General features: G+C 38.7%; 1 protein-coding gene across 2 annotated transcripts; it reads right to left on the bottom strand.

The window, feature by feature from the left end:
• Positions 1-5,962: 5,962 nt before the first annotated feature.
• Positions 5,963-9,379, bottom strand: LOC135703069 (uncharacterized). Of its 2 annotated transcripts, none has more exons than XM_065224179.1 (2): positions 9,064-9,379; positions 5,963-6,756 (listed from the first exon to the last, which is right to left on the bottom strand). In XM_065224179.1, exons 1-2 carry the CDS (start codon positions 9,257-9,259, stop codon positions 6,092-6,094), a joined length of 861 nt encoding a protein of 286 aa, XP_065080251.1. In that variant the 5' UTR covers positions 9,260-9,379; the 3' UTR covers positions 5,963-6,091. The 2 variants fall into 2 exon arrangements, with proteins under 2 accessions (XP_065080251.1, XP_065080252.1); XM_065224180.1 differs by lacking the exon at positions 9,064-9,379 and adding an exon at positions 8,075-8,250.
• Positions 9,380-10,956: the final 1,577 nt, after the last annotated feature.

Genomic DNA, 10,956 nt, shown 5'->3' with positions numbered 1-10,956 from the left:
TGCTTGGGACCAATAGGCTACTAAAGTGGTGAGCCAATTTAAAATCGTTAGTTTCGTATTGATTGTTGGTTATAACATGTTATAACGGTTGTCAAATAATTGCAACACAGAAACCACCATCAAGATTGCGCTATAACATGTTATAACTCGGTAGTCTGAACAAGGCATATGATTGTACCACATGGCAACACTACTACTAGATTGAACCATAGAGGTAACTCTAAGACCACTGGGTCCCGAAGAAAATCATTATTATTTTTGGCTCACTCAGTACCAGAACAACGGTCCCAAGCAGTCCCAAGCTATTTCACTCACCCCTGCATGTTCTGCATGAATCCACACACACCCCTGATGTTATCTGTCAAACTTTCATAGCGAATCAAAACAAACATAGTGTAGTAATAGAATTTCAACTAGAATAGGGTACGTTAATCGTTTGCTTGGGACCAATAGGCTACTAAAGTGGTGAGCCAATTTAAAATCGTTAGTTTCGTATTGATTGTTGATTGAACTCTCGGCTGAAGCCATGTTTTCCGAGACAGCTCTGAAGTTCTTGATTTCGGTACCATAGTTCCGACGTACCAATATCCCGATACCGCGATGACTAGTTTTAGCATAGAGGTTTAAGTTTCAATCGGGCTCAAATGCCATTGATAGTTGAGGGTCGTTGTTTCTCCCCAAGTCATTCTGGTTTCTTGAAGACCACACACATCAATACCTTTAAGCTCTAGATCAATGGTATCTCTTTGCGATTCGGTAGCGCTTCCACATGCGTTGATTGTAGCGATGTTCTTACAGTCCCTTTTCGACGTTGCTGTATCTCTAGCATAAGATATGTTCTCTAGTTCATCCGATTCTAATTTTTGCACATACATACTGCTGTAGCTGCTTCCTTCCTCTAACAGTACAGAATCCTGTTCCGGTCGATTGTTGCCTGCGGCAAACGTCTGGGACTTCTTCATTCGATTGTATTTCACTAGTTGGTGGGTATGTTGGGCTAGGCAATCGTACCATAGAGGTAACTGCTTCACCCGACATTTAATACATACTTAATGCTTAAAATCTAAACCAAAACGTGATACGTGGCTTATGCACAGTCCCTAACTTTTTATATCAATGAACGCGCTTTTAACAATTCAAGCTAAACATTGAATTAGGTCCTAAGTAACATTGACAGATTCTCTTCGTCGACTTTCTCTTTGCATCCCCACGGCCATTTGAAGACATTCCCAGGTATTTTTAGCCCACAGATCGATAAAAGAAGCTTTTATCTAGCATCTAATACGACAAACACATCAAGAAACGGTTATGTGCTCAAGTTATTAACGAAAGAGAAAGTCGACGAAGAGAATCGATCAATGTTACCTAGGACCTAATGCAATGTTCAGCTTGAATTATTCAAGTACGGAATGATTTTTCCGTGACGGCATTCTAAAATGAAACCCACGGAATCATGGTGGGTATGTAGCCACCTTGCACGGAATTAGGCGCAAGCAAAAAAAAAACAGTGTCGTTATTCCGCGCATGAGACTTTCTACACGCAGAAAAATGAATTTTTGTTTCAGGGTCTAATGTATTTTGTTATTGATTCAAAAATATTGTATCACTATTCCAACTAGAAATAGTCAGAGGGAGAGATAAGCGGAAGGAATGTTTTCAGCCAAATGAACTGTCAAAATCTGAGCCAATCGAACATTCCCATTAGAATTTTTTTTATTGTTACTAGATTAAATTCGAGAGTATTACAATCGAACAGAAATTCAATCATCTCTATTAGCGAATTTGTTTATTATTCAGTTCCAACCTGGATCGGGTATCAAGATCGGCTCTGCTTGTTTTCTGACAAACGTCAGTTTGATCGTTTGTTTTTAAAACCTACCTCAGGTTCAGGTTCGCACTGACAAAAAGTTCGGTTTCACACTGGTTCCAACCCCGATAATAAACAAATTCGCTATATGTTTCGTGTGTTTCTCAAATTCAACTAGTTTTTTGAATAAAAAAAAACAATATTCTAACTCTATTGATTAATTGATTTTGGTTGCCCTAATAAAAATATTATGGTTAATTTGCTTAACGACGTGTTCGGGGTATCATCCAAATCATTTGTAGAATAGTTCAATTATTTGTGTTATCGTTCGTTTATGGTAATTTTTTATTAGGGTGGTTAATTAATGGCACAAAGAAATGTGCAAAGTATTGCGATGTAATCAATTATTAATTTGCACGTAAATCGAATCAAAAGTAACAGTCATGTGAAATGCTAGCTTCTACCAAGGGTTGCAAGATTATTTAGGTACAAATCCCTGCTGCCGAATTGTATTTTGTTTCCTCCGCCCATGAGTGTTTCTAATTCCAACATAACATATATTTGAATCAACAAACGGATTATCGACTCTACAACCGATTTGTTGATTCAAAAATATGTTTCGTTGAATTAATTGAATAATGTATTTGAATCAATACCAAAAACATATTAGGCCCTGAGTCAAAAGCATATCCATTTGAATTTAAAAACCATTTCTCTGCGTGTATTGTAATTTACTTTGTATGCATGTTCCAACAATTCGACAGTGAGCATGCATAAGGGCGAATACGCGATGATCGATTCTCTTCATCGATTTTCTCTTTGCATTGCTACAGCTAACCGAAACAATTTTCTAGAATTTGTTCAATGCAGAGTAGTAACAGGTTGTATTGGCTATCAAAAGTAACAGCAAACGCACCGAGAAACGTTAAATCTAGCGAGCTATTAACAAAAGAGAAAATCAACGAAGAGAATCGATCATCGCGTTTACGCTCTTTTGCATGCTCACTGTCGAGTTATTTACGAAAGAGAGAGTCGATGAAGAGAATTGAGAATTGAGAATTGAGATTCTTTTTGTCTTTTTGAAATCGGAGTTAGGTAACATGAATGACACGACGAGAGCGGGATGGTCAGCATCTAGACTGATTTGTGGCCGGTAATCCGAAATCATTTGCCAGGACAAGATCTAGCAAACGTCCGTTTCGGTTGGGAATAGTGCTTCGTGACTAAACCCTGCTCATTTGCTAATAACTTTGCACACAGCTGACAAAACGTTGTTCTGTTTGAAGTAGTAGATAGAACAAAGTTCAAGCTTGTAATAGGTACGTAAGAAAAGGTAGATTTTAATTCTAGTAATAAACTGTATTTATTTTTGCGTTGTAAAAATGAAGTGAGAAATGCTCGCTGCACATCTCGGACTTTAAGTGTAAAAATTCATTGGTGTAGATTCAAATGTTAAGATTTACCTACTCTTTGCATATCTATATTAAGCTATGATCCTAATCTATCAATTACTTTAAAGAAAATCAATTTTCAATAACTGAGTGAAAAGTTATTAACAAATGAGCAGGTAGTGTGTACAACTGTGCATGCCAAGCATGGGAAGATCGGTCACTTGAAGACGGAATAAAGTAATCCGAATAATTTGCGATGAATAGATCCGGTCATCCAGTCACGTTTCCGTCAGTACAATCATATAATATTAAACCTCAGCAACAGCCAAGAAAATCGAGTCGATTTTAGTCCTCAGTATGTTTTGATTTTTTTTTTAATTCGTAGGCCATTCGAGGAGCGATCCCGGGAGCTGGAAACCGAAGAAAATTTAGGACCGAAAGTTCAAAATCGCAATCATACTCGCGTGGAGTTGTAGGTTGTAGGCCGGAAGTCCCCAATTGGTGTTGTTGTTTTGCTTGACAACAGCTTTTCGGCTTCGCACCTCCATAAGTGGCTGTGATGCGAAAAGTGAGAAAGCAAATGACAGTGATATTGGTCACTGAACGATGTGAGTTACTCGCGGTGCCAGAAGGTCCCGAAGAAACATGCTCAACTTTTTGGCTCAGATCTGGTACTCTCTTCGGTCCCAAGCTAATCAATGCACCCCTCGAAACATAGGAAAATCCACGAACCCCTCACGAACAGCTTCAGCTTTGCATATGATCCAAGTTCACGATTGCAGGAATGAAAATCACAATTAGGTTTTGCACCGCCGGCGTTAACCTCAATCGGATGACAGTAAAATGGCTCTGTTTACGTGCACTTTGTTTCTTGGGTAGATTTTCTCGATATTTTTCAGACTATAGTGAGAAGTTAACCACACTTCTGCAATGTCTACGAGCAACATCCTTTCACCACGCATTACCTCATTAGTTCATTTTTGACGTCACGCTGCAGTACCTAATTATGGGTTCATGGTATCACGAAATCATGATTTTGCTCAGCGTTACGTAATCACTAGTCGCGCTGAACAGGCGTAAACTAAGTTCACGAATTTGAGATTAAACTCTTGAAAATTAAATTTATGGGAACTATGTCATGAGTACGAAAAAATTAGTAGTTCAGCTTATCGTGATTTTTTGTTCACGAATATCGGAACGGATTTTTTGCGGGTACGTCAAATTGTAATACACTTCTTTAGAAATGTGTCCTTGTCCAGGGGAATCCGTTCCGAAAAATTAATTTTTAAAGCACGCTGTTTGTGTTCGTCGAGGTGAAAACGTTATTTCTCTGAGGGAATCTTCCGGAACCGATTCGCGGCCAAAACGGGTACCTCTAGAGTGCTTGAAAAACCTGGGTGAAGTGCCTTAAGAAATTTAAGAAGAAGAGTGAAAATAGCGCATACTAAACAATAATTACGATGTTATGAAAGGTCCACGAAAGGTATTGCAATAACATATAAAATATAATCGAAGAAATGTGCATAAACATGCAGTGAGCATTAAACTGTCATGGGATACGTTCGGTAATGATCAGTAATGAGAATTTCTACTAATTTTTGTTAAGATAATTTGACAAAATCACTGATATAATGATTTACTACAGCCGCATTTTTTTTCTCTCGCTAGAAGTCATGTGAAGTTGTTGTAGAAGTCCTCTGTTGCCAAGTGAAAAGAATGGGAATCTTTCAAAAACCGTGATGCGAGACAACTGTTTTTCTCTTGGCGTGACTCATTATACACCGACTCTAGTTCCAACAATTCTCGATGAACATTTCAAATGGTCCTATCTGCTTTGATCGATTCTCTTCATCGACTTTCTCTTTCGTTAATAACTTAGCTGCAAACCCTTTCCCTGTTGTATTTGACGTTTTGGACGCTAGATAAGAACCTCCTTTATCAAACTATGTGGTAGAATTAGCGCGAAATCTGTTTGCATAGCAGTGGTTATGAAAAGAGAAAGTCGATGAAGAGAATCGATCAAAGCAGATAGGACCATTTGAAATGTTCATCGAGAATTCAAATAATTCGACAGTGAGCATGCATAAGGGCGTAAACGCGATGAGCGGTTCTCTTCGTCGATTTTCTGTTTGTTAATAACTCGCTTGGATTAACGTTTCTCGGTGCGTTTGCTGTTGCATTTGATAGTCAATGCAACCTATTACAGCACTACATTGAACAAATTCCAGAAAATGTTTCGCTTAGCAATGTGAAGAGAATCGATCATCGCGTTTACGCCCTTATACATGCTCACTGTCGAAATGTACAAATACTTTAAACACACCTGTCCATAAAGGATGCGTACAATATTTAAATAAAAAACGATTTTGAAACGAAAACACTGCTTTGTTTGCTATGCGGATTATTAGCATGATCACTAGGCCACAGAAGTCTACAAAGATGCGCATTTGCAATATTTTTTTCTCTACGAAAAAAAAAACTAAATTTTAATCATTTTTCTTATTTATGCAGAACTCATTTTGAAACCAGTAACGATGGAACTCGTAACGCACTCAATTTAGCATTTGATTGGCACAAATCTTTCGTTTTGTTCCGAATGCGCGAAGTATGGCGGTTTACAGTACTATTCAGTTGCATACTCGCTACCAGCCCTGGGAGCACAGTGAGCAAGATCTAGGGAGTGTGGGGCGTCCAAGAAACTGAAGCTTAGCATTCACGAACCGGGCTAGCTAGCGTAACACTGTGATGCAGGTAAGATCCTGAAGGACGTCGGACCAGCAAAAGAAGATGTGGTTCAATTTTAAATCAAAACGGACGTTTACTCGAACCAGGCTTAGAATTTATTCGAAAAGAACTGGCTAGACTAGAAACTAAAATACAACATCGCATACATTCACATCGGCGGCAGTTCGGTTAGCATCTGCAGTTCGTACTTCTGAACGATTGAAAATATCTCCGACTTTGCCTGAAGCCAGTAATGGGGGTGCAGGTTCTTCAGTGCCGGGGCTAGTCCAATTAGGAATGCATCAACCGGGTCCGGGTGTCGGGCCACTTCCAGTTCTTGCAGCAAGATTTCCATCATTCGAGACGAGCTTACTTCGGTGGTAGCAGGTTCTGTTGAAAGCCGTTTCCAGTCAGGTCTATTAACTCTCGTGATGATCCCGTTCTTTGGAGACCCAATGACGTCGGCATATGTGTCTGTTGGAGCTTCAAAGTGATCCGTCGTTGCGGAACTGGACGCAATGAGTTCCGGTTCTATGGGTTCGTCTTTAATGATGCACTCATCGAAAACATCGTCGTGGTTCAAATTTTGAGCCGGTTCTTCCTTCAGGTTCAGACTTTCTTCAGCCGGATATGTCATTGGAGGAAAGGTTGGCGGCAATGTCGGAAATTGGGACTCTTGATGCTCGTCCGTGGCATCGGCGTACTCCGTGAGGAAGCTCAATTCATCGCTGAACTTGTATTTCGGTATGTTCGTTCCTTGACTGGATAAGCGCTTGTTTACATTCTTAAGGTTTTGGTCCCGTATGTTGGCCCAGCGGTTTTTGCAGGCCAAACCTAAAAACGAAGGAATTTAGTTAGCTTTCTTATTTGGACTGGCAAAGGAAAAGGTTATATTCGTTTGTAATGGATTTGTAGCAATGGTTGCATACCGACAGGCGATCAGATAATTACCGAGGAAAGTCTAAAACGGCAAATGAGAACGACCCAAATTCAAGAACAACTTGTGAAAAGGGCACACAAGCTTTTTGTAAACAAACCTTCTTATGCCCTTTACTCGCCACCCATATGACATCAACGTAAACCATTAACATTAGCGGGTAGGGGAAGCTTTCCCCTTCCTGGTGATGTTGTTGGTTTGCGTGGGCGACCTTCAGTTGGCGAGAAAAGGACATACAAAGGATTATTTACAAAAAGCTTGTATGCCCTTTTCACATGTGGCTCTTGAATTTGAGTTTAGTTAACTCATAAATCACATAAAGTGAAGGAATTCAACGATGAGAAATTTGGCTCATGTTTTTCCAGGAAAAACTTCCCGAATATGAGAAAAGTAAAGATTGAATTCACTCAGTCTTTTGCTACTACTCCTAGACTGACCATAATTTTCGTAAATTTTCCTCATTTTCCGGCAGATTTTAAAGGTTTTGCACAGGAAACCATAAGGCAAATTTATTCATCGCTTAGTTTCTGCACTTTTGGCGATTATGAATGAGCTAAACACAAATTTGGGTCGTTCTCATTCGCCGTGGAGAGCACAAATCTCCCAAAAAGCGTAGCTCAATACGATAGTATCAGCAAGGACATTGTGAATTTTTTTGATTGTAAAACATCATCACTGCTTGACCTCTGAACGATCACATTTCAGGACGGTGCGCCAATAGGTCTGTTCCCTTACTTGTTTTTTTTTTGCTTTTGCTTTTACTGTAGGTTGCTGCAGCTTTCTGTAAGTTGCTGTAAGAAAATAATCCCCCCTATTCTGCGAGTCACGTGACTCTCTCTCACCGGTGAGGTGACAATTGTCACCTCACCGGTGACAGAGTCACGTGACTCGCAGAATAAGGGGGAATATGATACATCAAATACGGGAACATGCTTTTGCTTTTCGCTGAACATTATCTTACAGAAAAGCAAGTACGGGGACAGATCTAATATTAATCAGCTGCGAAAACTGTTTACATCATGCTGATAACCATTATTGTGAGTGACAAGCCCATCAGCACTAGTGTAAACCGGGCATTAGCAATTTCGTACACCAGCAAGGCTTCGGCTGCGGAAATGTGAAGTGATACATTACGAGTTAGCCATTATGCCTACAATTTTTGAACTCAGTGATTTCCACTATCATCCAACAAATTAATATCAGGTTTCCACTTACTCTCCTCCTCCATGACGGCACCGATCACGTTCCAAACTTTGTTCTTGTAGCTTGTGTCATAGTACTTGGTGTGCTTAGGATCGTACAGTTCCGGATGCTGCCGGACAAGCTTGATGAGCTTCTCGGTTCTACCTTCAATGGCATCGGACATTGCCGCCACAAATTGAACACTGTTTTCCTATTTATTTTATATTGCGAAAAGCTATCCAACTCTATTAAGTTGTATACAAACAAAAATTTCGGAGTCATTTGTAAACAAACAAAGAAGACAGGCCAGCGTTGCCAGATTGTTTTCGAGCGCAAAGGTTCAAAGGTTTTTAAAAATCGGTATTTACTAACTTAATTGATTTAATATTTTTAGCGTTTTCGAAGGCGAAAGGCTAAACGTTTTAGAATAAGAACGGCCTTTTCAGGGAATTTGGAAGAAATTTTCGGAAAATGCTTGCATTAGCTTCTGAAGAACGCTGAAAAACTTCCAGAAAAAAAGAAGAGATGAGGAGATTCAGCTAACAAATGGGAATTTTGCCGAGATCTCAGTTATCAAACATAAATTTGGATGAATCTCGGCAAGGTTTTCACTGAGATCCAGCAAAATAAAATTCAGAGCTTTCCCATTTGTTGTAGACCTTACTGGTCCATATTTGAAATGCCGCCCTAATAAAAATTGTATGGTTAATTTGCTTAACGACGTGTTCTGGGTATCATCCAAACCATTTGTGGAATAGTTCAATGATTTGGGTTATCGTTCGTTTATGGTTATTTTTTATTAGGGCGAGCTACTCGGTAGTGACCATCTCGGTAAACAATCTAAGTGTGTATACTGATATTTCTTAAGTCAAACGATTGGTTTCCAATTCAGTTATTGAATTTTAAAAGCCGAGCAAAAGCTCGTATACAGGTTCACCATATGTTAAATGTTTTGATAGTAAGCTACGTGTAGAACTTCTGCAGTTTCAAAGACTTGTTAAAAACTAATTTGAATTTCCTACCTTCAGCTGAAGGACCTTCTCCAGCGTCCCAACCAATAGACGGTGACGCGTTAACGCTGGCTGCTTTCTTTTTTTCCCGATAAGTCCGAGATCTCTCTGCAGCGGTCTTGGGTCGTTTCGGAGAAACGGGAGCCTGCCGTTCTTTCGCGCGTTTCCGGAAATTGCGAACGTATTTTGCAGCCATATATTTAGACATAGTTAGCACTTCCAAGAAGTTTTGTACTGAGGGTTTTGTAGAACGCGGGTTCGTAATCAAAAAATCACTCACAACTGCACTAATTGGAAATAGTCGGGGGGTAAGTCCCTCTGTGCTTATTGTGTTTCATGTCTGTTTTTATTGTGTGTCGGAATGTTTCTGCCAGGTTTCTTCGTTTCTTCGTGTCAACCGAGCTGTCAAAACTTCAACAGAAAAAAAATATGCTTACTGGCAACCACAACAAAACGCCGAAAATGCGCACGGCGAATGAGAACGACCCAAGGAACGACCCAAATTTGAGTTTGATCACTCATAATCGCCTCATAAACTCAGCGATGAGTAAATTTGTCTCATGGTTTTTCTGTGGAAAACCTAAAAAATCTGCCAGAAAATGAGGAAATTGACGAAAATTAAATTAAGTCTCAGAGTAGTACCAATAGACTGAGTGAATCCCAAGGTGAATCCAATCTTTACTTTTCTCAAATTCGGGAATTTTTCCCTGGAAAATCCTGTAAACACCTGGGAAAACATGAGGCAAATTTTACTCATCGCTGCACTTTTGACGATTATGAGTGAACTAAATTCAAATTTGGGTGTTCTCATTCGTCGTGCGATAGAACGCTCTTCACGGCCAATGAGAACGACCCAAATTTGAGTCTAGTTAACTCATACATCGCAAAAAGTGCATCAGAAACTCAGCGATGAGTAAATTCCCGGAAAAAATAATTATACAATTATCATTGAAGAATATAAAATCACAACAAAATCTATTGCCAACAATCGATCTTATTGTATTTGTGTGTATATCATACCGGAAAATTTAAAATATTGTTATTACAATAGATCTACAATACGTCTATATATAGTATGAATTTTCAACAATAGAAAAACATCAAAATTAATGGTAAATGGCTCAAGTTTGCTCTGGAAATTTTTTTTTGTACGGTTAAGATACATATAACAACCCCCTTGTTGTATTAAAGATTTTCCCATTTACCATAGATTCTATTGTGGAAACAATAAATTCTATGGTTGTTTTATCGTTGTGAACAATACAATTTATTTTATGTACAATAAATTCTATTGTATGGATGCAATACGTTTCCTCGTACATTTCATAATTTTTAACCATTTTGGTTCGCATTTATGCATGTCTTGAAAATAATCCCGAATATGAGAAAAGCTGAGATTGCATTTACTAAGTCTACTGGTACTACGTGGTACTACCATAGAGGTACCCGAAAAAAAATAACAACAAAAATACAATAAAAAACAATGTAACAATAAGACGAAAATTATTGTCTTAACAATGATTTACATTGTTACGTCTACAATAAATTTACCTTGATTTATGTTGTACAAAACAGTAAATTTCATGGTAAATGGAAAATTTACAATAAATAAGGGGGGTTGTTAAGTATCTTAACAATGAAATTTTCGTGATTTCCCCATATAATTTTTTTACAATAACATTATATATTATTGTTATTTTACTGTTGGTTGGCGAATTTATTGATTAAAAAAAATAACAGTGTACTTTAGAGTGTATGTGTTGGCTTGACAGATCTACTTTATCGACTTTAAAAATAAATCGAAAAAATAAAACATCGCCCCGGGAAGGGAGGGGGTGGGTGGTATGTCTGGTCTGTTACGGGTGAGTCCTTTTTTACTGGTTATGGATTGAGATTCGATCCGGA

Source organism: Ochlerotatus camptorhynchus, unplaced genomic scaffold (genome assembly GCF_037179485.1).
Source record: "Ochlerotatus camptorhynchus isolate MF236.1 unplaced genomic scaffold, CSIRO-AGI_Acam_v1.1 ptg000209l, whole genome shotgun sequence".
NCBI lineage: Eukaryota > Metazoa > Arthropoda > Insecta > Diptera > Culicidae > Ochlerotatus > Ochlerotatus camptorhynchus.
This window is presented reverse-complemented; position numbering and strand designations above follow the sequence as displayed.

Coding starts and splice junctions, on each gene's coding strand:
- LOC135703069 (XM_065224179.1), bottom strand. CDS start 9,259: ATGTCTAAATATATGGCTGCAAAATACGTTCGCAATTTCCGGAAACGC. Junction 6,757..9,063: donor AGAAGGTCCTTCAGCTGAAG/GTAGGAAATTCA, acceptor CTTCGTTTTTAG/GTTTGGCCTGCAAAAACCGC.